This window comes from Chelonoidis abingdonii, chromosome 1 (genome assembly GCF_003597395.2).
Source record: "Chelonoidis abingdonii isolate Lonesome George chromosome 1, CheloAbing_2.0, whole genome shotgun sequence".
NCBI lineage: Eukaryota > Metazoa > Chordata > Testudines > Testudinidae > Chelonoidis > Chelonoidis abingdonii.
In genome coordinates this window covers 28137166-28164697 of record NC_133769.1, presented here as the reverse complement: position 1 = coordinate 28164697, position 27532 = coordinate 28137166, and the positions used below count along the sequence as shown (strand labels likewise).

The 27532-nt window shown below is 39.4% G+C and overlaps 1 protein-coding gene across 2 annotated transcripts in view; it reads right to left on the bottom strand.

The window, feature by feature from the left end:
- The window catches only part of KMT2E (lysine methyltransferase 2E (inactive)), a 124672-nt gene that overhangs the window by 84179 nt on the left and 12961 nt on the right, over positions 1–27532 (bottom strand). For both annotated transcript variants that reach the window (XM_075064625.1, XM_075064629.1), the window contains exons 2-4: positions 20029–20213; positions 3178–3292; positions 2216–2445 (exon numbers count right to left, since the gene is read on the bottom strand). In XM_075064625.1, the coding sequence (XP_074920726.1) occupies positions 2216–2445; positions 3178–3292; positions 20029–20099 (416 nt within the window). In that variant the 5' untranslated portion in view covers positions 20100–20213. The remainder of the gene's footprint in view (positions 1–2215; positions 2446–3177; positions 3293–20028; positions 20214–27532) is intronic.

Sequence of the window (27532 nt, the reverse complement as noted above, 5' to 3'; positions counted from 1 at the left end):
GCCACATTTGGAGGGGGCAAAGGTGAAACCCTGTGAACTGGCTCACCTGTGTGCAAGTGGACATGTGGCCCAAGAGCCCCAAGCACATCTGAACTGTCATGGAAGGCTGAGACTGCAGACTGAGGCAAAAAGTGGCAAATCACTTGAAAACAGTCAGTCAGCAGAAAAGCTCTTGAACTTGTTAAGTCTGTTAGGGCCCAATGAACTCGATTTTCTGAGTGGGAACCAAAATTGACTTCCCAGTGTTTAGGATAAGAACCAGATGATCGAGCAAGTACAGTATAGTGTTGATATGACAAAGCTTCCTCTCTGGACCCGCCCCTCAGTAACGAGGCATCCAGATACAGGAAGATATGGATTTCTTTCTTCCTAAGATACACCTTCATAATGACCATTCACTGAGTCTTTTCTGTGAATCATCTGCAAATCGAACATAGCTCCTTGATGTAGGCTTCACTTAAGCACAGCAAGCACTACATTGCGATCACTCCTGGGGATCGCTCCCCCATATGACAGACGATGTTTAAACCTGGTGAGGGCATCACCAGGGAAATACTTAAATTATATCTAACACACACGAAATCTAACTAACACTATACTAAGGATACTAATTAACTATATACAACTAGAAAAGTCAATAGATAGAGGGACTGTGGGATGAAAACCACACAGAACTCTGACTCCAGCCACGGGTGGTAAGAAGGTACAGAGGGGGGCCCAAGCAGCAATTCCTCATATAGCCAGGGGAGGGGGTATGGCCACAATGCGCAAGTGCTGCCCCTCTATGGGTACTGCTAGGCAAAGTTATCCAGTTCCATTGCACTGAGCACGCACACATCTAAGTGGAATACACAGCTGCATCAACTCAAAGAAGAAGCGTATTTCCAAAGTCATTTTCTATATGGCTTGTGCTATCCCTAAAGCAATACACAAATTGCTTTCTCTGAATTATCGCCCTACCCCACCCCCTGATCCCACTACCTGACTACTTCTTTTACATTCCACTGATCCCTCTGCATTTCCATCCCAATAGTAGTTTCTTGACTCTCACTGCACCCTCAGCCACATTTCTCCTCTACAAAATGCTCCTCCTTCAGCACTTTAAAAATATAGAAAGAGTAAGCATTATTAGAACCGCCAGAGCATAAGACATTGCACTGAAACTAAGTGAATGTTGCAGAAGAAAACAGTTTTTAGTAAATTCATTAGTGCATCTCAGCAGGTCTTGACAGCAATGTCTTCATAACACAACAACATGTTTTTTTAAATTGTTCTTAAAACATTTCTTGTCAAGTGTTACACGTAATATTCACCACTAATAGAAATATTTAGTTTTCGTGTACAGTATTTAGGTTGATAAGATAGTGTGCTAATATTTTCCATTAACCAGAACATGAAAGTATGTATGCCTTCCAAAGGACTAGACCAAGCGGTGTCTCAAGAAATATTTTGGTGGCCTCAATAGTGCGGCCCCCAATTCTTGCTGATGGCTGCTCTGACTATTTTTCCTAACTACTTCATTAATTTTAGGAAAAACAAATAAATATGCACATATACATGTCCAAATTGTAATTTAAGTAGATTTTTATTGCAGACTCTATAATAAAAATAATGTACCACTGTCTCTATTCTTTACTGGACCTAAACAAAATCAAAACAAATAACATGCTTTGCATGTTCTTGTCTTCTGTTTTTTTTTGTTTTGTTTTGTTTTGTTTTGTAAAGGCAAAAGACTTGCCAGCAAGTAAATCTATTTATGTGAAAAGTGGTATTTGTATGTTTGTTTTCCCCACCCCCTATCACTGCCCAGGAGGCTGTGGTCGCACGAAAAGCCCCTGGTGGCCGCATTTGAGAAACGTTGGACTAGACTGAATTTAATGGATAACGTGAACAGCCTGCAAAAAGCCCCACCCCACTACTGACAGAAGAGTAGACTCCTAAATATTTACAATGGAGCAATCAGACACAAAACAGCAGATTAGAACAAAGCGTGAAACTCTTTCCCTCCTTGAACTTCTATTTTGCTGATTAAGACAGTTACATGGCCTATATTACACTTGGAAGAGCCTCTGTTTTGATGGCGGTTCCCCTACCCTAAAATTGAACACAATCTAAAGCAATTAGTTATTTCAAAACTGCTTACTACTACAGTTTGATTAAAAAATAAAAACATGTACATATGTATTAACGTCTTAATTCATATAAAATATTTTACCTGCATTTGTCACAACAAATCATGTATCCATCATCATGGGTAAAGCCACAAATGCACCTGGTAATATCAGTTCCATAGCTTCCATCCTCTGATGTGCTGATGGTAGTAGCACTGGAAGTTTCATCAAAATTGGGAGTGGTAAATATGCCTACTTCATTCTTGCTGATAAGAACTGATGGAGGAGGAGATGCTGGAGGCGTTGGAGGAGGACGAGCACCATAGTTATGGTCCTGCATGATTTTTTGAAAAACCCACAGTTATCTTGACATGGATCTACACAATAACCAATATTCATTTTCAAACTCTTCAGAAGGATTCTTATACCCACTTTTGTTTGGAAGTCGGGTTTCTAAATTCATAGCCAGAATGAAAACATTCAAAAACAGAAGCCCAAAGTTATGCTCCTAAATTCACATTTAAACACCTACATAATGCCCTACACTTCAAAAATGCTGTGATTCCAGCAGCTCCCACTGAACTTTTTAAACTAAGATCAGTTATGTAGGTTCCTAGATATCTAAATCCACATTTAACTTTACACAAACAAGAAAAGGGAGATAAAGCAGCTTGAAAAGTAAGTGTCTGTTTATGTACCAATATCAAATCATTCTGGAAGCACAGTTGCAAACACTAGATTTTACTACTACTGCATCAGCAGCAGTATTGAACATTGCCTACACAGGCTCTATATACACACACTCAGAAGCTCATTTGAGCAAAGCAAATGTTTATTCAACAGAAAAGAACAAAACTGGAATGGAAAGTTTAAGATTCTGAGCATTACAAACAGTAAAAGAGCATTAAACAGAACTCTAAAAACTATGTTTGTCTTTTTGTATATCTGGCTTTTAAGTGACCCCCTCTTCCCCATCCACATACAATCTGGAACTTTAAATGTGCCTCAAAACAATTTGATTAAAAAAGTTGGAACCTCACACAAATACTCAAAGTTCTAAACTTACCGCATAAGGCAAACCAATGTAACTGTGAGAGTGATGAGAACTGCTGGTATATAACTGGTGTGGATAACTGTTTGATTTTTCGACTACCACAGGGCTAGCTTCTACAGATTCTGGTCTGAAAAGCAAGATGTGCACCATTACATACAATATTTCATATTTCTTTGCTTTTACTTATAATTTATAAAATGAAAAAATACAAGTATTTAGGTTTTGTTCCTGTGAGAAGGTTAAAAAAAACAAAAACAAAAAACAAAAAAAAACACAACCACATTTTCATAAGAAGTGGCCTCAAAGGAAACATAAAATATGTATCACCAAGAAAGAAGTTTCTAGAACATCAGACATATAGCTGAAATGGATCTTTGACATATGAGATCTTGTTACAGGCATTAGCCCCAAGTAAATTCTGCAGCAGTTCAGACACCCTGAACTTAAAACTTGGTTTATCATTAGATAAGGCTGTGCAATACCACATACAGTAACTGCTCTCTTAATATTGTAGTTACATTCCTGAAAAATGCGACTAAATGAAACAATGTTAAGTGAATCCAATTCCCCTATAAGAATGAATGTAAATGGGGAGTAGGGGCGTTAAGATTTCAGGGGAAAAATTTTTGCCATGCAGTACAGTAAAATAGTTGAGATGTGCCCCCGCCTTACCCCACACGGGCACAGCCCACTGGCACTGGAGACAATGAGTCAGGCAAGGAGGCTGAAGGTGCCGTAGGCTAGTAGAAGCACGGTGCACAGCAGCAGCTTCCCCAACTCTGTAAGCACCAGGGGCTCAACCCTCAGCCCACCCATGCCCCCCCTTTCCCCAAGCGCCCACCCTTAACCCGCCTCTTCTCCCCCCACTCTCTATTCTGCACACCGCATCCTCACTCCCCCCTCCTGCCCACAGCAATCAGCTGGTTTGACATGTTGAGGGGGCAAGGGAGGGGGAGGAGTGAGAACTCGGCAAAGGCTCTCCCCTGCTCCCCCCTGCCTCCTGCCCACAGCAATCAGCTGGTGTACGGCATTCGGGAGGCAGGGGGAGCCCGCGCGCTGAGTCCTCACTCCTCTCCTCTCCCTCCTGAACACTGCAAGCCAGCTGACTGCCGCAGGCAGGAGGCATGGAGAGGTGGTGGTGGAAGGCGCTGATCCGCAGGGTCTGCACAGGGGGGAAGGGAGGGGGTAGGGGAGCTGCCAGCTGTGGACAAAGCAGGCAGCCAAAGGACGTTATAGCAAAGCATTGCACAACTTTAAATGGAGCATGTTCTATAACTGAGCAGGGACGCAAGATCAAAACAACATTAAGCGAGATGACGTTAAGTGGGGAGTTACTGTAATTGTATAAAGCAGGGGTCATCAATCTTTCAGCGGTGGTGTGCCGAGTCTTCATGTATACACTCTAATTTTAATGTTTTTAGAAGGTCTCTCTATAAGTCTATATGCATAACAGTAGTTTGGTTATATATTAAAAGTAAACAAGGTTTTCAAAATGTTTCAGAAGCTTTATTTAAAATTAAATTAAAAATGACGCTCTTATCAGTTTAATGTCTGGTACTTATTTGGATACTTTAAGTTGCACACAGGCTTCTGAGTGATCAATTTGTTAACTGGCTGGAACCCCAGATCGGCAGCTAGGTGAGTGGAGCTGGCGGCTGGTAGGGCCGAGCAGGGCCGGAGGCCTAGACTCTGTTTGGCAGGGGGCCTGAGCTGGAACTCCAACCAGAAGCAAGGTGAGCGGGGCTGCGGTGGGGACCCCAGCTGGCTAGGGGCCAGCAGCCAGAACCCCAGAGCAGTGACTGAGTGGCTTAGCCTGCCACCGCTCTGGGGTTTCGGCCGCTGGTTCCTGCCAGTCAGGGTCTCAGTCCACTGCCAACCTGGGGTTCCTTCACCCAGGCCAGCGGTGGGCGCTGAGTGGGACTGGCATTAGGACCCTAGCTGGCAGAAGCCAGTGGCAAAAAGCCCCAGCCCGCACTGCGTGCAGAGCAGTCCCAGCCCACACTGCGTGCCATCAAAAATCAGCTTGCTGCTCTGGGGTTCCGGCTGCTGACCCCTTGCTGGCCAAGGTTCCTCCACCACCACCACCAGCCTGGGGTTCCTTCACCCAGGCCAGCAGTGGGCGCTGAGTGGGACCAGTGGCGGACCCCAGCTGGCAAGGGTCCAGCAGTGGGAACCCCAGAGCGGCAGCTGGTTGAGAGGCTCAGCCTGCCCTGCTCTGGGGCTTCCGCTGCTGGCTCCTGCCAGCCTGGAGTTCTGTCACCCAGGCCAGCAGTAGGCGCTGAGCGGGACCAGCAGTGGGACCCCAGCTGGCAGGTGCCGGCAGTGGAAAGCCCCAAAGTGGCAGCGGGCTGAGCTGCTCAGCCCACACCGTGTGCCACCTTTGGCACACATGCCATTGGCTGCTGACCCCTGGTATAAAGTGACTGCAAGAAAAGGCACATTAACATCACTAATAATGACAGAAGCAACAAGGGACAATACATATGAAACTACAGAAGTCTATCAATATATTCATATCACTACCCGCAACTTCATTAAGTTCCACAATGACATCTAGGGAGAACATCAGTGCAGTGCCAATAACCTCCTATAGAGATCTGTGGTGCCAATCAGGTTCTACAACACTGTTTTTGATTGAGAAGGAAAGAACATTCACACCGTGAATCAAAACTAAGGCTCTTGATATTCAAAACAAAATTGGAAGAAAAATTAAAAGGTGATACTACTGAAGAAAAAATTGCAAAAAAAAAAGGAGAAAATAATGTAGTAAGAGGGAAAGTGCGAAAGGAAAAAGGATATTTTATTGCCTTTTCCTAGAAGTTTTATAATATTTATAGACACATTTGAGTATGAGCGCTAGAATTTTTAGCCATACTTCTGGAATTGCCCAACACATTAATTCTGACCTTATTACATATTGGCAGTAACTTATTATTTATTCATCATTTCATCTAGGGGCTACATACCACTTGGGCAAATTTCAAAGGATCTTGGAGCTCACAAATGAAAGCTCTCTACATGATAGCAAATCACTGCCAGGGCCAGCCAAGGCAAGATGCCGACTCGTAACTAACAAATAGCAATCTTAGTCTCCTACTATTCTCTAAGAAGTTCACAAAAGTTTTTCTTATTCCGAACAATTAAAATGAAAAATCAATGAACTCTAATATACTGATCATTCAAAAGGAGGTTTAGTGATATGTGTTTAAAAAATTATTTAACAAAACATGGAAGAATAGTAGAAAGAATAGTAAATATGGCAGGCGAACAGCTTGGCTTAACCGTGAAATCCTTGCTGATCTTAAACAAAAAAAAGAAGCTTACAAGAAATGGAAAATTGGACAAATGAAAAGGGAGGACTATGAAAATATTGCTCAGGCATGCAGGAGTGAAATTAGGAAGGCCAAATCACACTTGGAGTTCCAGCTAGCAAGGGATGTTAAGAGTAATAAAAAGGGTTTCTACTGGTGTGTTAGCAACAAGAATGTGGCCAATGAAAGTGTGGGCCCCTTACTGAATGGGAGAGGAAACCTAGTGACAGAAGATGTGGAAAAAGCTAATGTACTCAATGCTTTTTTTGCCTCTGTCCTCACAAACAAGGTCAGCTCCCAGACTACTGCACTGGGCAGCACAGTATGGGAAGGAGGTTACCAGCCCTCTGTGGAGAAATAAGTGGTTCAGGATTATTTAGAAAAGCTGGACAAGCACAAGTCCATGAGGCCCGGTGCACTGCATCCAAGGGTGCTACAGGAGTTGGCAGATGTGATTGCAGAGCCATTGGCCATTATCTTTGAAAACTCATGGCAATCGGGGGAGGTCCCAGGGAATTACAGGCCAGTCAGCCTCCACTAAGTACCTGGAAAATTCATGGAGCAGGTCCTCAAGGAATCAATTCTGAAGCACTTAGAGGAGAGGAAAGTGATCAGGAACAGTCAGCATGGATTCTCCAAGGGCAAGTCGTGCCTGACTAACCTAATCGCCTTCTATGATGAGATAACTGGCTCTGTGGACGAGGGGAAAGCAGTGGATGTGTTATTCCTTGACTTTGTCAATGCTTTTGATATGGTCTCCCACAGTATTCTTGCCAGCAAGTTAAAGTAGTATGGATTGGATGAATGAACTATAAGGTGGATAGAAAGCTGGCTAGATCCCCGGGCTCAACGGGTAGTGATCAATGGCTCCATGTCTAGCTGGCGGCCAGTATCAAAGCGGAGTGCCCTAACGGTTGGTCCTGGGGCCGGTTTTGTTCAATATCTTTATTAATGATCTGGAGGATGGCAACTCAGCAAGGTCTGCAGATGACACTAAACTGGGAGGAGTGGTAGATAAGATGGAGGATAAGGATAGGATTCAGAGTGACCTAGACAAATTAGAGGATTGGCCAAAAGAGATCTGATAAGGCTGGAATAAGAACACCTTTTTCACTAGGAAGGTGGTGAAGCACTAGAATGGGTTACCTAGGGAGATGATGGAATCTCCTTCCTTAGAGGTTTTTAAGGTCAGGCTTGACAAAGCCCTGTCTGGGGTGAATTAGTTGGGGATTAGCCCTGCTTTGATCAGGGGATTGGACTAAATGACCTTCTGAGGTTCCTTCCAACCCTGATATTCTATGATTCTATGGATTGAGGGCACTTAAAGCTAGTTTAGGGGGTTGTGTTTTTGTTTTAAACAAACATTCATATTGTGCATATTTTTTCTTCTGGTTTACTTTGTAATTACAAATTACCAACAGAAAATAGCGTATATACACACACACTCTTTTTGCCCTGTGCCATGAAGAGTTCTACAAAGTTAGTTTTGGTAGAGGAACACTGACTACTTAAGTCATACTTCTGTATTATTTTAACCTTTTGTTATAAAACAGTCACTCTCTCTCATCTTTATGTTTTTTCTAAAAGATATATTCTAGGAATAATGTTGGGGATGTTCTATAGGCTGTGTTATACAGGTCAGGCTAGATGATCACAGTCGTCCCTTCTGGCCTTAGTATCTATGACTGTATTAACTTGTTTAGTTCATGAATATATCAGAACTTTTCATCTTATGTATAGTTATTTAGTTAATCAGTTTCCCTTTATGCAAGCCAGTTTTCCACACATAGTAACAGTGAAAAGAAAAACAAACAAACAATTAAACATTAAAGTTTGTACAGCCACAAAATATTAGAAGGCAACTTTAGAATAAAGGGAGATTAGAATACTGTAGAGCTTTCATAGACTGTAAATTCTTCAGTTCAGGACTGTCTACTGCTTTGGATATTCCACAGAACCAGGTCTATCATCAACAATATACACAATCAATCACACAGGAACCATGTAAATATTTGAAAATACTTAGATCAAGGTTCTTTCAGAACTTCAACATTTATCTTTAACACACACGAATACTATATCTCCTCAACTGCACCACAATTTTCCTTTAAAAGTAATGACAATTGAACAGAATATTTTTCACAGAATAATGGACTCTTGCTACTAAATACATGCTGAGAATGGAAAAGATGTGTTAAGGAAGAACACAAACATTTCCTAGCCGGAAGATATTTACTCTCTGACATACCTTCTACTACAATAACTTTCTAGTCACTCATTGCCTTTTCATTTTGGAAAGGGAGTGATGAAAGAGGTTGTTCAGTAAAGAAACCAGAGGAGGGCAGCAGTGATCCTCAACCTTTTCCATACAATGTAACACACATTTTGGGGCATCCTTCCCCCATCTGGGGAACTGTAATCTCCCATCATCCCTAGGGTTATGAACCTATGTTCTAGAAAGAAAACAAATTTGAAAAGGTATGTCAGATTCTCCACTACCCTCATAATGCCATGTTGAAGGTACAATATTTTCTAGTTGGGGTCCTACCGCAATGGAACTAAAACTAATCCTGAAGATCTGTATACTCAAAACTCTCACAAGGAGTGGATATTTGCCCAGTACAGCCTAGCTACGTTTCCAGAATTCTAGTCACTTTATATCCTCCTCTCCTAATTCAAGAGACTGCTGTCCATCCTTTAAGGCAGGGGTTGGCAACCTTTCAGAAGTGGTGTGCCGAGTCTTCATTTATTCACTCTGATTTAAGGTTTCGCATACCAGTAATACATTTGACCATTTTTAGAAGGTCTCTCTCTAATATATAACTAAATTATTGTTGTACGTAAAGTAAATAAGGTTTTTTAAATGTTTAAAAAGCTTGATTTAAAATTAAAATACAGAGCCCCCCAGACCGGTGGCCAGGACCCAAGCAGTGTGAGTGCTACTGAAAATTAGCCCGCCATAGGTTGCCTACCCCTACTTTGTTTCCTAACAGAATATTTTTAATACTTTTTGAAAGTGAAAGGAGTAGCATGTCTATCCTGTTTTCTACTAAATAGTGCATTTTCCCAGGGATTACTTGGATCTTGTTTGTTTTCCCTAGTAACTGGAGAACTATTTGGTCTAATAGGCAATCTGAATACCAAAACTCCCTGGAAAAAAAGATTTTAATATGCAGTCTACATTTCAGCAATGCTAAAGTTTATTACAGAAGCTTTTCTTTGTTAGATACCATTATTGTGAGCCACAAAAATAAAAATGTCAAGTTCTTAAATGTGAGATAATTCAGTGAAAGATACTGATATTAACATACACTTAATCAAAAGTCCTTAAGAGCCTAATCACCAAAATTTCCTGCTCTTCCTTACAACATATACCCTGAAGGTGGCAGTCTGTGCATTCCACACAATCATTTTGGAGTCCAAAGAGTAACTGGGCTTCGCAAGGGATTTGAAGTGCTCTCTTTTAATTCAGACAATAAATCCCACTTTCTGTAAGTGTTGGCTATTTATTGTAGTTCTTTGGGGATAATTGGTGGACTTGGCTCCCATAATGAGACTGTCCCGATAACAAGCATCCATATAATCACATAAAACAGTGGAAAGCAGCAACTTCAAAATAAAAACATGAAAGTTAAAAACCAAAGAAAACAAAGAAATCCAAGGGTTATTGTTACCCATTTTAATACTAGTAACCCAGGTTCAGGCTGTGACTATTCCTATGGATTTAAGTTGGATAACTCAGGTTTGAAGTTCAGCATGTATATAAGTGACTGGAGGACAAGGGATTAAGTTTCATGTGGGACAGAACAAGAGAGGGTGATACAGGAGTAGGGAGTGGATCCAATGTGCAGTCAAGAATAACATCAATGTACTTTGTGAAGGTTCAGTTAATTTTTTTAAAAATACTGGATTTCAAAGACTCTTATTGTGGGTATCTTGCAAAAATTTGAGTTTTCAAGAGGAAAAGGGTCAAGAATATATGACTTGGCATTCCTCATTTGTGTTCTTGATATCAAAGATATGCACTTGAGGCACTATATTTAGAAATCTTTTAAACAGGCCCCATTCTGTAGCTTCACAGCACCATGCATCTGCCCTGACCCAGGCAATACTTTAAAAAAAAAACAAAAAAAACCCACCACACACAGCATACTCCTGGAGTTTATAAACAATGGAATCATCTTATTTTTACTGTTTACTTCCCCAGTACTTAGGGACATTCAAACTTCACAACTGAAACGTGTTGTCATGTTGTTTGTCTATACACCTGCACAGCATGAGAGACAATGTCACAGGGTGGTTGGCCCTTTAAGGAGAGTTGGGCTCAGCCTCAAGTTTCTCATAAGCAACCTCCCAACTGAGATGGTCAAGTAGCTCAGCTGGAAAGGAGAGCTAGATAAAGCAAATGGTCTCCTGGGGAAAGCCCTGGAGCAAGGGGAAAGATTCAAGGAAAAGGGGCTTGCAGAAGGTTGGGTTTGTGTGTGAAACTATGTTGAACTGATTTATTGTATTTGCTGAATAAACTGTACCCTGAAGGAAGGGCTTGAAAAGATTGTGACCTTCCTGGGATATGGAAACAGACCAGCAGCCTATACAGACTTTAACAACAATCAAACAAACCAAAAAACCCCAACAAATTAGCACTCAGTATTATGGCCTAAATCACAGGTTTTTACTGATTTGAGTGAGATTCTGACCAAATTATTCTTCTCCATGATGTACACAAAACCCCTTGGGTGAGGTCATGTACATGTAAGTGGTCTACAGGGGAGTCGCATATTACGCGATGGTTAAGTTCTGAAGTCAGCCCATAAGGCAAAAATCACGTATAGTCAAATGCTTATTGAGCGGAATGGCGAGCAGAATCGCCCTCACTACAGGTATAGTATTTAAACTGTACCTCTCTAGCCTGCTTCTTACTTGCACATACATATATATCTGCCCCTGGAAATTTCCACTACATGCATCCGACGAAGTGGGTATTCACCCACGAAAGCTCATGCTCCAATTCATCTGTTAAGTCTATAAGGTGCCACAGGACTCTTTGCTGCTTTTACAGATCCAAACTAACACGGCTACCCCTCCGAGTATTTAAACTGTTATTCCCCCTTCCCTTTTTTTTTGTATTGCTGAGCGCTTAAGTTAAAGGCGCCTATGATGCGATTCCACTGCATCAGTAGACAGACTGCTAAGTGGTTAGAAACCGTTAAACATTCAGAAGTGTTCAGGCTAGAAAACATGGTCACCAAAACCTAATCTTCCAATGGGTTAAAGGATTTTCTCCTATTAGAAAATAGTACTAGATTTTCTCAGCTACACAAAAAAAAAATTAAGCCACATTTAAGAGTGTCAGTTCTGGTGTTAGGTCAGACAACTTGCATATCTAGAACTAGATCACTTGAGAAATTAACACAATTATTATACAGCCTTAAACTACCCCATTCTATCAGCAAACGGCCCTAGTGAAATTAAATAAAAATGATTAATAAGAAATAAACCAACATACCACAAGGCTGTTAAAGTTATCAGTCAAGATTTCCATAAACTCTGTTTTATGGGTGTCATAAACAGATAGTAGGAGTTAATAGAGCAGAAGTACTTTATATCTCTTTTGACTGTAAAGGGTTAACAAGTTCAGTAAGCCTGCCTGTCACCTGACCAGAGGACCAATCAGGGGACAGGATACTTTCAAATCTTGAGGGAGGGAAGTTTCTGTGTGTGCTGTTGGTTTTTGGTGGTTGTTCTATGTGAGTTCTGAGAGTGACCAGACGTGCAACCAGGTTTCTCTCCAATCTCTCTGATACAGGCTCTTATATGTCCAGAATAGTAAGTACTAGGTAAATAAGGCGAGTTAAGCTTATGTTTGTTTTCTTTATTTGCAAATGTGCATTTGGCTGGAAGGAGTTCAACTGTGTATTTGGCTGAAAGGAGTTCAAATTTGTATTTTGCTATTTGCGAAAAAGGTTTAATTTGACTTGTATACTTAGGCTGGGAGGGTATTCCAGTGTCTATAGCCCAAAAACCCTGTACCTAATCATCTTAAATTTACAAAGATAATTTTTACTGTTTTCTCTCTTTAATTAAAAGCTTTTCTTGTTTAAGAACCTGATTGTTTTTTTATCTGGTGAGACCCCAAGGACTTGTCTGGATCCACCAGGAACTGGTGGGAAAAGGAGGGAAGAGGAGAGAGAAGTTAATTTCTCTCTGTGTTAGGATTACTTTCTCTCTCAGGGAGTCTGGGGGGGGAAAGAGAAGGAGGGAGGAAGGTGAATTTTCCTCTCTGATCTGAGATTCAAGGAGTTTGAATCACAGTGATCTTCCAGGGTAACCCAGGAGGGAAGCCTAGAGGCATCGGTGGGGGAAAGGGTTTACTTTCCTTGTGTTAAGATCCAGAGGATCTGGGTCTTGGGGTTCTCCGGGCAAGGTTTTAGGGGGACCAGAGTGTATCAGGCACTGGAATTCCTGGTTGGTGGCAGCGCTACAAATACTAAGCTGGTAACTGAGCTTAGAGGAATACATGCTGGTACCCCATCTTTTGGATGCTAAGGTTCAGGGTAGGGAATTATACCATGACAATCGGCTTATGGCTCAAATTATCTACAATATGAATCATGGTTAAAAGTTTTAACTAAAGATAATCGTTTTCTTCTAAGCGGTTTGAAAAGGGGGTTAAGCAGACCGTTTCTTTCCACGATCGTTTTGACTGTTCATTATAAAAAGTTAATCTGAGTGGTTCTCACCCTTAAACACTAAAAATAAAGTTTATATGAAAGCTGGGGGCTCAACAGGTTGTTGTTGTTTTTTTAATTGTGGATGTCAAAATACTGTGACACTCATTAAGACAGTTTTTCAAAGGAGCCTAGGGTAATTAGGATCGCAACTCTTTTAGGCTCCTTTGAAAGTCCCAGCCTAAAAGTTTAAGGTCATTTATCATAGCCTTATAAACTCAAAAGCAGCATTTACTTATTAAAGGGAAAGGGGCAGGGGGGACTATTTCAAACCACTTGTTCCTAGTGTGCCTCAGCAGCTTTGCAAATTTCTGGAAAAACAAGTTTTTATTATAGTATGTACAACAATTTGACAGGTTTTTGCACTACAATTCATATGAACATTGGTTGGCTAAAATTCAACCCAGATAAGAAAATATGATGCATAACAACGTATTGTGTTTCACACAAAATGTATTGCAAGACTTTAGTTAAAAAATACAAAACAGCTGGTATTGGATGGGCAAAACTAGGTAGAGAACATTGCCTGATCTCTGGCAATTGTTTACCGATTTCTCACACGGTTTGCAAGATAGCTATACTACTTTTTATCATGACCTGCCCCTGAAAGACCAGATATCCACAGTAGTCATGAATTAAAGTAAAAAAGGAAGTCATCTAAAGCATCAAAGTTCCCTTTTCTTCTAGATGTAGAACTTGCTACAGTGACCCATGTACAGTGACCATTAGGCTAAACTATAGTAAAGCCTTTTATTTGGGGTTAACTCTGAAAGCCATCTACAGAGTGTGGAACATGGCAGTGACTTCCCAAGCACTTGACCATGAATATTCAACATTGATACTTGGAACTACACTGACTTCCTGTAAGTCAGCAAGAGCATTTCAGGCCCTTAATATGGCCACTCTATTCAACTGCTCTCTGTCCCTTCAGAGCAAGAAAAATTAGGCTAGACTCTTACTATCCCAAGATCCTTTTCCACTAAAGGCATATACTTTAACAATTCTCTTCTCCTGAATACTCACTTTCAGTCCATCTAGTGTTCTTCACATCAAATTGAAAACTGTTTATAATGTCTATCGTACTCCGGATATTAAAGCATGTTGTCTTGTATTTGCACAATTGTGAGTGTCAGATTTTGTAGAGGCACCCGGAGGAATTCAGATATATACCCATAACACAGATAATGCCTTTTGTTATATAGATTCTCCATTAACATGGCCTAATGAGGCAGTTGCTTTACAGTGCTTAACTATTTTTGAGTGCAGGAGGACATGCAGTTTATTTCACCATCAACTGTGATTCCCTCTTAATTTGAAAGAAAAAAAAACACACAACCTTAACATTTAATAGGTTCAAAGTGAATAGTATAATAATTATATTCAACTTTATGCGTACTGTTCTAGTAACTAACTACAATAGTGTTCTTTTTACAGGCCTGAGCCCTCTATTTGGCAGGGTAGGAGAAAGGATGATTAAATTTCCAGATCTCCTTTTTTAATGAAGATTTTTCTCCCACATAGTCAAGTTTGCCACTCCTTGTTTTCCCCCATATTTCAGCATCTTAGGAAGCAGAAACAAGCCTGTCAAGTTACAGGGAACTGGTTTGACTCCTTTCACTTAGGAATAAGCCCAAAGTATATTCAGTAAGAATCTATCTTTGTTATTGATGCAATCAATGTCCAAAGTGTCAGTCTCTAAAAATAAGCTGTGTTTGTGTGTGTGGGGTGGGGGGAGGTGGTTATGTCAATCTAAAATTTCCCAGTGGTCCTTATTACAATACTAGAATAGTCAACAGTTAAACCCGTTCTTGTGTACCAACTATCACGTATTCCGTTTTTCCCCTTGATTGTAAGTTGACATAATACAAATTAATTGTGATGCGCACAAGCTTTCACCCAGTATGATCAAAGAACACTAAATAAAACTGCTTTCTATTTCTATATATTCTATAGCTTCTTCTTTCTTGGCTACTTATTTTCCATCTGTTGAACCCTATTTAAGAGCTCAGCAATTGCAAATCAGAGCTAATCAGTTTTTACATTTGCTTCTTTCAATAAGGGGCATAGGTACTGCCCTTATAGGATGGAAATCCACTAGATGTTACCTGCCTCATGCTTCTTAGCAGTCCTCTTCTGACAGCGACGGGGAAGACTGTTTCTACATTTTATTTTAAAAACAGAACTTTTTTGTGCATGATCCTGGACAAATCCACAAAACTAAATGAATTTTGATGTTCAAATTCAAGAATGGCAAATTTTAAGTTATTCCAGATGCCCCACAAAGCACCCAGCAAATCCGGAGTTTAAAATCCTGTCCCTGACCCCCAGAAGCCGTTGCAACCGTGATAACAGTTAAGTTCATCAACATCACCACCAATGAACACATGACATCTCATCAGCACAACTAAAAACAGACACCTAATGTCCCTAGAGTTTGCAGAGCACAGATACAAAAACCAAACAAACAAAAACACAGACAGACAGCTGTTTTCTTTGGCTCTTTGCTTTTTCAAAACCAGGAAAACCTAGAACTCCTTCTTCTGCATTCTGGCTATTGGAAGCCTCTCTGTTTTGAACTCTGGCTGAAGCAAGTCTTGGATTCCCTGTTGTCACTAAAAGATCAGCTTAGAATCCTTTGGTTTTCCTGACAAACAGTGGCATGTCAACCAGCCGACAATACTGACTGCATATGCTTGTGCATCTCTTGCCACTTATTCCCGTCACATGGTCTTAAATATAAAAGGATAGATTACACAACATAAGGAGATACCCTCAAGAAAGGCACACTAACAAACGTCTTCTTAGGCCCAGTTTGTAAAAGCTTTCCAGGAGAAAGCTAGAAAAAACTCATTTCACTCTTCATAGAAATTATGACCAACCCTTGTGTTTTAGAGAAAATTCCCCCCTTGATTCAAGAGGTTTTAATGTTAAAGGACACATGCGAGCCATTTTTCAAGTTTACAATGGCCAATTCATCCATCTTGATGAAACCTAACTCCACTGCCTTTATTTAATAAAAATATTACTTTGGAAGTTCTTCAGAAGACCTGAAGGGCGAAAGAAAATATGTAAAAACAAATTCTAGTCTATTTTTCAAATACCTAAACCATGCAAATATGTTCTTAAACTGTCCAAAAACATGAAAGCTGTATGGTTTCAACAGGACAAAATTAAAACTGTGTGTGTAGGAGGGTGGGGGCAAGACTCCTAAGGAAAGAGATTAAGAACATTTAATCTATATTCGTTGTGACTGACAGTCTATTGGTAAGTTTCAAAATGCAAGTTCTTTCAAAAGACTAGAAAGATAAACAACTAACAAGTTATAATTTACAAGTTATAAATTTGCAAGTTACAAATTTTATTTTCCTATTGGATTCTAAATATAATTTACATGTGACCTAATATTTTTTAAAAACGAAGTGACTAAAGTTGGGCTTTGAAATGAACAGTCTGACGGTCAAAAATGCTGAATAACTAGCATCTCCCATTGACTTCATTTTTTAAAAATAATCATGGCTAAGATTTATAAGCATATATATTATACTGTGCATTACAGAGACCTTCTCTTTCTTTAAAGGGAAGATTTTTTGGGGGGGTGTTACTTCTCTCACCTCCCGCCAAAACCAAAATCAAAACCCGTTACATTGCTACATACTCTGCTAATGCGAAGAGAAAAGAGGAAACACAAAAAATCAACAAATCCTATTCTTAGACATGCTGAGATTATTGGGATGGTCCTGATACTACTACTTTGTGTAAATGACAGGAAAAAAAAAAACAAAAAAACCCAGTCATTTGTATTCCATGGAAAATATTTTGTACTGTATTTCATCCCAAAAGAAATCGACAAACATCATGGATATGCAGCTACCTTTGGTGTGGAGAGTGGCAACCAGGTGGTCAGCACACCACACAACAAGGACATCTTTTTAAATCAGACTGGCGAGAATACAACAAGTTAGATGTCTTCACGTCAGCAGGGCCTGATGAAACACACCCTAGAATACTCAAGGAGCTGACTGTGGAGATATCTGAATCATCAGCTATTATCTTCAAAAAGTAATGGAAGATGAGAAGACTGAGAGGGGACATGATAGCAGTTTTCAGGTGTCTAAAAGGGTGTCATCAGGAGGAAGGAGAAAACTTGTTCACCTTAGCCTCTAACGATAGAGCAAGAAGCAATGGGCTTAAACTGCAGCAAGGGAGATTTAGGTTGGACATTAGGAAAAAGTTCCTAACTGTCAGGGTGGTTGGACACAGGAATAAATTGCCTAGGGAGGTTGTGGAATCTCCATTTCTGGAGATATTTAAGAGTAGGTTAGATAAATGTCTGTCAGGGATGTTCTAGACAGTAGTTGGTCCTGCCATGAGGGCAGGGGACTGGACTCGACTTCTCGAGGTCCCTTCCAGTCCTAGAGTGTATGAATCTATGAGAGAGATTCCAGAGGACTTGAAAAGGGTTAAATGTAGTGCCAGTCTATAAAAAGCGGGGGAAAAGGACAACCCGGGGACTTACAGACCAATCAGCTTAACTTCAGTACCCAGAAAGAGAATAGAGCAAATAATTAAGCAATCAATTTGCAAGCACTTAGAAGACAAGGTATAAAGTGACAGTCTGCATGAACTTGTCAAGAACAAATCTTGCCAAAATCAACCTATAGCTGTCTTTAACAGGGTAACAAGCCTTGCGGATGGGGGAGAAGTGGTGGATGTGATATACCTTGACTTTAGTCAGGCTTTTGATACTGTCTAACACAACCGTCTCAAACAAACTAGGGAAATACAACCTAGCTGGAGCTACTATAAGACGGACACATAACTGTATGGAAAAATGTTCCCAGAGAGCAATCATCATCAGTTGTTCACAGTCAAGCTGGAAGGGCATATCGCGAGGGGTCCAACAAGGATAAGTTCTAGGTCTGGTTCTGTTCAATATCTTCATCAATGACTTAGAGAAAGGCATAGAGTACACTTCTAAAGTTTGCAGACGATACCAAGTTGGGAGGGGTGGCAAGTGCTTTGGAGGATAGGATTATAATTCAAATGATCTGGACAAACTGAAGAAATGGTCTGAAGTACATAGGATGAAATTCAATAAGGACAAATGAAAAGTACTCTACTTAGGAAGGAACAATTGGCTACACACATACAAAATGGGAAATGACTGCCTAGAAAGTAGTGTGGAAAGGGATCTCGGGGTCATAGTGGATCACAAGCTAAATATGAGTCAACAGTGTAACACTGTTGCAAAAAAGGCAAACACCATTCTGGGATGTATTAGCAGGAGTGTTGTAAGCAAACACAAGAAGCAATTCTTCCACTCTACTCCATGTTGATTAGTCCTTAACTGAGGTAGTGTGTCCAGTTCTGGGTGCCACATTTCAGAAAAGATGTGAACCAATCAGAGAGCAACAAACTGATTAATGGTCAAGAAAACATGACCTATGAGGGAAGACTGAAAAAACTGGGTTTGTTTAGTACGGAGAAGAAAAGACTAAGAAGGGACATACTAACCTTTGATGTACTTGAAAAAAGTTGTTACAAGGAGGAAAGAGAAAAAAATTTGTCTCAACTTCTGAGGATAAGACAAGAAGCAATGGGCTTAAATTGCAGCAAGGGCAGTTTAGGTTGGACATTAGGAAAAATTTTATGTCAGGGTGGTTAAGCACTGGAATAACTTGCCTAGGGAGGCTGAGGAATCTCCATCACCGAAGATTTTTAAGAGCAGGTTAGACAAACACATGTCAGGGACAGACAAAATCAGGGGTTTTCCAACTGGGGGTTGGGACCCTTCAGGGGGTTGCAAGGTTACTATACGGGGGTGGGAGTCATGAGCTGTCAGCCTCCACCCCAAACACCGCTTTTTCTCCAGCATTTATAATGGTGTTTATAAATTAAAAACATGTTTCAATATATTTAAGGGGGTTGCACTCAGAGGCTTGCTATGTGAAAGGGGTCATCAGTACAAAAGTTTGAGAACCACTGCTCTAGATAATACTTAGTCCTGCCATCAATGCGGGGGACTGGACTAGATGACGTCTCAAGGTCCCTTCCAATCCTATGATTCTATGAATCATGGGACTCTTAAGAGGAGTGCAATGAGGTCTTCAGTGTTTATAAAAGACAGACTGGGCCAGACTTCAGGTATCATCTGATTGACACCCAATAAAGCAAATGGATTTTTGAGCAGTTTATCTACCTCAGAAAGATAAAGGGCCTAGCTGAACCTGTGATTCCTAGGCGTCGGTCTAGTTATTTCACACATATACCTAAACCTTTAAGCTAGCCACTTCAGCTATAAAAAGCAAAAACAATGGATTACCAAATAGAAAGACTAAAATATTGAGAGAGAAATAAATATTAACTGGATGCATTATAACAAAATTAAGAATATTAACTATGAAAATGTATTTTTTAAAACACCCTTATGGATTATCAGTATTTCATGTACGTAATTCCATGCACCAAAGGAGACATTTGTGACTCTAAACACAACCAGATAGGTTTTATTGCATTCTTTAAGGAACCCAAAATGATCAACATGAGAAAAAAATTTAAAGCAGTAAAGCATATTTTATTTAAAACTATCGTATCGCCTTTGCTAAACTGAACTGCTGACAAATACTGTTTTTTTTTTGTTTTTTTTTAAAGAAAGGAGTACTGATGTGAAGAAAAAATAAAGCTTAAGAAGATGAATAAAAATAGCTATTAAAAATTCAAACAATTAAGTAAAAACATTTTGGAAGTCTGCTTAGCTCTATTAAAAAATGCCCATCACAAAAAGAAAAAACAACAAAGTTAGCCGTTTTGTTAAAAATACTTACTCTGAGCCTGCAGCCATTTCCAAATAAGAAGTTTCTGCTGTGTCAACCCCAAACGGGATCACTATGCTCATGACGTTCGTTTCTGATAAATTCGATTACTACGGAGTCCTGTGCATTGGTATCCAAAACACTGGGGCATGCCAGCCACAGTGCTCATTGCAAACATCTAAGTGCATCCACAAACCCTGTATAAAAATAAGAAAAACAATGAAGACAAATCATTTTAAGCGGGTAGTTCCATACTGTGTTTTAAAATGGCACCCTGTGCTAAGACATCTTATAATAATTCCATTTTGTTATCAGCATGAAGACAAAAAATATTCAGATTATGGCAAACATTACAAAGCTTGAAAATTTGCTTTAGTTTAGTATATCACCCTATCAGCATGGACTTTTTTAAACAAACAAACAAACAAACAAACATCTTCAGTAGGACAGCTCTCATATAACTTAAAATACTTCTGAAGGAAACTTTTTTCCTATACTTTCAATCAAAAAATCTGAGGCAAAAATCTAAACATGAACACGGAGAGTATAGGATCAAACCTCAAAGTTTTAGAATTAAAAAGTAAAGGACTGCATACAAAACAGATTATATAAATGAACAAAACTATCATCACCCTGTTTGAATAACTGTTATTGTTAAAAATAAAATCATTCTGTTCATATAAACACCTCTAACCCGATATAACGCTGTCCTCGGGAGCCAAAACAATCTCACTGCATCATAGGTGAAACCGCGTTACGTCAAACTTGCTCTGATCCTCCGGAGTGCGCAGCCCAGCCCAGCCCACCCCCGGGACACTGCTTTATCGCGTTATATCTGAATTCATATTAAAAAGGGTCACGTTGTGTCAGGGTAGAGGTGTACAGTTATATGTACCACCACAAACACTCAAAATTGGCCATTATTAGAACAGACTGTGTACATCACCAGATAACTTAATGTGGCCACAAATCTCATCTTACCCACTCAATTTTCAACAAATAACCAAACTAAGGAAGAAGAACGTTATTATGTGGTGGATAACTGATAGGTATCCTAACTCTTCCAAATTCTATGTGATAATTTAAGACTCAGAGAGATCCTTAAAAACAGGACAATGTTATTTTTAATTATTTTCATTGAAGAGCTTTCATATAGTCTCAAGTATCAGAGGGGCAGCCATGTTAGTCTGGATCTGTAAAAAGCAACAGAGTCCTGTGGCACTTTACAGACTGGCACATCTGTTAGTCTATAAGGTGCCACAGGACTCTGTTACTTCATATAGTCTGATTATAAACATAGTTATGTAACATTTCAGATGGAATAATAAAATGTTAACATGTATTAAAATGACTGCTGAACCTTTAGGCTCAATGTTACTACTGTACTCTTGGTTTATAAGCAAATAATGCAAAACTGAAAAAGTGAAGCCACTCAGTTTTAATGAGGAAGGAGGGAGGTGAGGTAACTCATGAATGCTTAAGGAACAAAGATCAGATTCTTCAGGTGATGAGTTAGACAAGAGTTTTGACTATTAACAAAATGTTTACTTGTTATTCAAGTACAACTCTGAATAGTATATATTGTACAAATCTTCCTATGGGTTCTAATTAAAATAAGTTTGCTACATTTTACTCTGGCAAGCACTGAAGAGTCAATATGGCTAACAAGAGTGAGAGAGAATCTATTTTGACTCATACATAACTCAAAGTCTGACCTCCATGACACTGCACTTCGAACCCTCTCTTCTTCCCCTCTACAGGGGTGCCACAAAAGTACAGAGTATGAGCAAAAGAAGGGGTGAACAGAATTATATCACTGTACTGTTCCTACTCCACAGAACTAAAAAGTAGTAAGTTAATATGTACTGAGTCAGCAGTAACTTATCCAGCAGTGATTAGCCAAGTGAGGTGAGATCTTAAACTCAAATTGATGGCACTTCTCCATTTATCTTTCTTTATTTTTAGCTATATACTTCAGCACAGCTACCATGTCTTCCTTACTTCCACACTGAACTACTACAATGCACCTGTAGACTAGCCTCAAAAATTTGACTGTGCAGAATGCAGACTGCTGAGCAGTGCTTCTGGATGAAGCATATAATTCCTGTGCCCAGTAAATTACATTTGCTTCCAGTTTGTTTAAGAGTGGTTTGAGCTGTTGCTTTTGACCCATAAAGTTGTAAAGGTTTGGGGCTCTGGCTATTTTTAAAACCACTTTTCTCCTCATGGGATACCACAACAATTAAGCTCAACTGTGGAACTTAAAATAACTGGCCTTTGATTTGAAGGGAGTGTACTAGCGACCAGGCATTTTCAACAGAATCGAAATCTTAATTTATTGACAAGGATAGTTTCCAAAGAATTTCCCTGAGGCGGATTGGGAAGGACTTCACATTGATGTTGATCTAATTAGAATATTTTGTATTTTTAAAAGTGCACATGCTTGGAAGATTAGAAGGACACATTTAATAAACAAGAAGAAAAAGTCTAGAGTAGATCATATTAAACTTCCTTATGAGATGAGTAAGGCCTCTAGATATTTTAGCATTCCCAATTCTCATGTTCTTGTTGGAGAAGATTATGTCTTTTTTAGCCCATTACACAAATTACCAAAGATACTAACTGTAGAGAAGTCAGGTCACCTACTTCATGGAGCTAATTCCGAGTGTTTACAGAAGTATAGTAGGTTATGTTTTGTCGGATCCCATGGATACCAAACTGTACTTTATGCAGAGACAACACCTTAGGAACAGTAAGAATTTTTACTTTATTAAAATGAATTTATTGTTCCTGAGAGACCAAGAAAATCAAGTCCTCTAACCAAAGAAAAAGTACATCAAACTTTACAGTGATGGATGCACTGCAAATACGTAAGATAGACAGATAACAGGCAGCAGCAGCAAATTCTCACACTATCCTACTTTTATGCTAGAACATTAAACTGGAGGGACCACCTCTCCAATTGAACAAAGTTCAATTTCCACTTACTTACCTCCCTTCTGAGACTTTCAAAAAGAGTGCCAACTCATACCAAAACTCGATTGACACAATGATCGGCTCATTTAAATTAGACAGCCATCAAATGGTAACAACATTGGGTTGGGTCTCTGCCAATCTCAGATTGATCTGAACTAGCAACTACAAAATGAAAGGCTTCACATTACCTATGCCCTGAACCAGCCTGACCCTAGGCAGCAATACTGATAAATTAACATCAGAATGTAACTAGGAAAACCTATCCTGAAAAACAGTTTGGGACAGAGAAGTTCAGTGGTAACATTTTAGAGTTATTATAGCCTGAATGTGACTTTGCCTTGACAGTCATTTTCAGTGTTGTTGAGCCAGCCAGTCAAAAAATAAACTGTAAAGATTTGGAAAGCCACATGTCAGCAGAGGCTGAAACAAAAGAGGGGGTGCAAAGGATGTGAAGAAGAACTATGCCACCTGATTCACGTGCTATCATGTCTATTTTCTTGCACAAAGCAACTAAGATTATCCAACAATAAGCTCATTATGTACACAAGCTATTTGGATTGGACTAAGTGACCCATGTCTGGACAATGGTTATAAGAGGAAGTATAAAATGTGGTTGGCAAAACTGAGACTTAAGAAAATAAAAACTACTAACCATAAAATGTTCAATAAAGCAAGTAGATAACAGATTTGTTTTCTGAAGATGCACAAACCTACAGGATTTATGCCAATGTGTGTCCCAAAGTCACAAATGTGATTACCAGTGACTAATGACCTAGGCTGATTTTTGCTGTGACTGTGGCATTAATTCAAGAGGTGCCCAAATAGTGCAGAAAAGTAATTGGGAGGGTTGCAGGAGGAATATTCAGCAGTGATGTAAACAGAAAAGGCAGTGGTTCAAAACCATTAAGTTCAAAAATGCTGTAACGGGGGCGGGGGGACGACACAGGTCAGGCGACATTACACACACACACACCCCACTTATTTATAGGTCTTTTAGTGGCAAACTAGTCATTTAAATTCTTGGCCCAATTTCAACCACTTTGAATAAAACCAGAAAACTGATGAACTTCAATAAATTTCACTGATTATATAACAGCCAAAGAACTTTCCTTTTAAGAGGAAGACAGATCTATTTATCCACTTTGTATAACTGATCTAAAACTCTTATGTTATACTTTCCACAAAGAGAGATTCTTCACGATCCTTTCATTATTTATCACCACCATTTAAAATTACAGGACATAGCAGCCTTCCTTATTTCAGCAAAGACAGCTGTAGTAGTATCTGAGCGTGGTACGTTTAACTACTCCTCCAGAAGTGTGGCATTCCATCACCAAGAGCTGAATGTACTGCCATTGCAACACCTGCATATATCCCCAGCTAGCTCAGGAGCAAAACCTGTGTTGCTTGTGAACAATACTCAAGGAATTCTTCATGTTGTAACAGCCACGGATTGACATTTCTGCCCTTACTCTGGGTAGATACTCAGCATGGGGAAGGGAAGCAGGGAGGGAAAGGTAGCCACTCATCTATACCAGGCAACTAAACTGGTGCAGGTATGGTTGCACATTTTGTAACATCCTGGAGAAGTAGAAGGAGAAATTATTTACACTATGTCCAGATTTAGAAATTTCTTCATCTGTTACACTGCGATATTCCCAATATACCCACCTGATGATTCTTTATGCATCTCTTCAGAGTAGATGCTTGGACTACAGGAACTAACATACAGGATCACACCAGTAGTCCAGTGGATGTTTCAGATAAAGGAGAAAGAAACCATGCAGAGAATAATGAATAACCTACCCCTAGGGAAAGCTTTTTCCTAACTCCTATCAGTTAGTGGCTGGCTTATTCCTTGAAGTAAGGCAGCTTTTTTTTTCTTTATTTAAAAAAACAAAAAACAAAACAAAAAAAAAAAGTTACCTAGAGTCACAGTGACTGTTCTCAACATTGTGAATATTCTCATCTATTGAGTGTTTAATTTGCTTTGAGCCCTAGTAGGATCTCAACTTCAGCATCTTAGAGAACAATAGGTTCTATGAGTTATCCATAAAAGAGTCATTATGCGTTGTTTTTTTAAGAAGTGTGGGGAGATGGTGTGATGCTATGTCCTTATATTACTGATGTAATGAAGCGATAGCAAAAAGTAATCTGAACCCTCTTCTCCCACTATCTTTTAACCTGGCACTACTGTAAGTGCTTGAGGCAACAAGCAAACAGTCATATCTTCTGATATTGCATTAAACTTTTCTTTTAAAAACTGCCACTGTGTAGGACCCAATTCGAATGTCCCATTTGCTTTGATGGGACTTTGACTGAGCAGGGACTCCAGGCCTGCTTTTTCAGTTGGGCTAATAGTTTTTTTCTTCCTCGTGTGTTCCTCTCAGGACCATTAAAAGAGATATGTTCCTGTCCCTTAGAAGGCAAGTGGTGGGAGGAACATCTATAGGGTAGTAAGTCTGAGATACAAGATTTTCTTTTTGGAGGTGAGTGGAGGGAGGGCATTTTCTGGTTTGTGTTCTTACGGCATTTCAATAACGTTCCTTAATTCCCCTCCCATCAGCCATCTTTCAGGTGTCCAATGCATGGGAAATGCATCTCTGCCATCTTAGATTTTCAATGTAAGTTTTTTTAAATAGTAACGTAGTCAGTGTTCTAACTTTACTTAGATTTTGTTGTATAGTAGCAGAAGACAGGTCTGTTTTGATGTTCACTAGATTTATATTGTTACTCTTTTTCTAATAAAAATTTAAATATTTTTATTTTCGTGTGTCATATTTATTATGCATGGTGTTTCAAAAGTAGTCAAGGAGAACCTGCTATACTGGTGAGATTGCAACCTGTGAGGTTTCCAATTCACCTTTGTAGGATGTACCAGTACAAGTGGTGTAAAATCTTGCTCAAGTTAGTGTATTCTATATGTTGCAATACCTGGACTTTCATTTGTATATAAGAATATAAGGCTTTTTGGAGATGACAGTGATAGGTGTTGGTAGTACCAGTGATTTATTTATATTTTGCCCAGTGTATGGAGACCTTAAAAGGAAGTAAACAGCACAATCACCTCAAACACAAGACTAAAACTGAAGAAATTAACGAAGTTTGTTTTCACATTTTACTTAGTGCATTTAACTGCACTTTGTACAGGCCGTTTCACTGTTTCCTCCCGCCCTTGACATAGTCAAACTTCAGAGGGGACTCAATACCTCAAACTATTTTTTTTTTTAAACAAAGAATACAAGTTGATTAAAGCTGATGTTCTTCTAAGTGTATAATGAGGTATATCCTACCTATTTTAAGATGACATAAGGCACTCAGCTCTAACTAAGAGTTTCCACAGAAGGAAGTTGAATTAATTTAACTATATCAGTTTCTAAATTACTACAATTTTCTCATGTAAGCAAGACCTTAAAAATAGGAATGTTAAGTCTTCTCCTTCCAAGTTTTTGGTGGAGGACTCAATGACACAGATATACACTGGGAACTTTCCAACTCTCTCTTTTCATAGATTTTAAGGCCAGAAGGGACTACTAGATGATCCAACCTGACTTCTCATACAACATAGGCCATCAAATTTCAACCATTTACTCCCATGATGAGCCCAATAACTTGTATCTGACTAAACCAAATCTTCCAGAAAGACATCCAGTTTTGATCTGAAGGCTTCAAGAGATGGAGAAAGCACCACGTTCCCTCAGTAGTTTGTTCCATTAGTTAATCACCTTCACTCTTCTAAAAAAAGTGTCAGTTCAGTTTGCCCAGTTTTAACTTCTAGCTATTGATTCTTCTAGTACTTAAAGGGGCTGGAATACTTAAGGATTTTTGCATCATATGTCTTAAATAGAAATTTACAGCTTTAAATAGCCTGAATAAAATTCATGTTTCACATCTTCAGCATATCATAAAATTAGTAGTTCTCTATCCAACCAGTTTTCAAGAATAGTTTGCAAGACCTGAATATCTAATGTAAAAATGAAGCAGAAACAGAAAAGCTTTCAAACCTTCTGCTTATTCATACATCATAAAAAAAAGAGGGGAAAAAGCCAAATTATTTTCTCCTTTGCAGGTCATTTTAAATAGCAAGTTGGTAGCATTTTCATTTGTCATGTAGATTGAAGACTGGACTTCCAACACTGGGCTTCTAAAACTCAGAGCTGGTAAAGACTTGAGTTGCAGAACAACGTGGTTGGCCTTCAGTTGGAAGAAACTGCATTCTTGGCAAACTTAACTGAAATCACTTGCAACTGCTACCAAACTGTTTGCAAATCACCACAAATAGATACTGTGATTATGTAACTCATGTCCAAAAAAATCTGAGGATATTTTGCCATAATAAAAAAAAAAAATGACTTGCACCTGTTATGTTCCAAATGGTGGAACTACATGTAATAAAAAAGGTCACATTAAAAGGTTCTAAAAGGTTGTGACCACAATTAATATTAACAACAGGGGGGAAGGAACACACAACTTAATTTAGCAGGAACAGGCTAGACAACATTTAGATAAGTTAGATGTATACACATCAGCAGGAACTGAC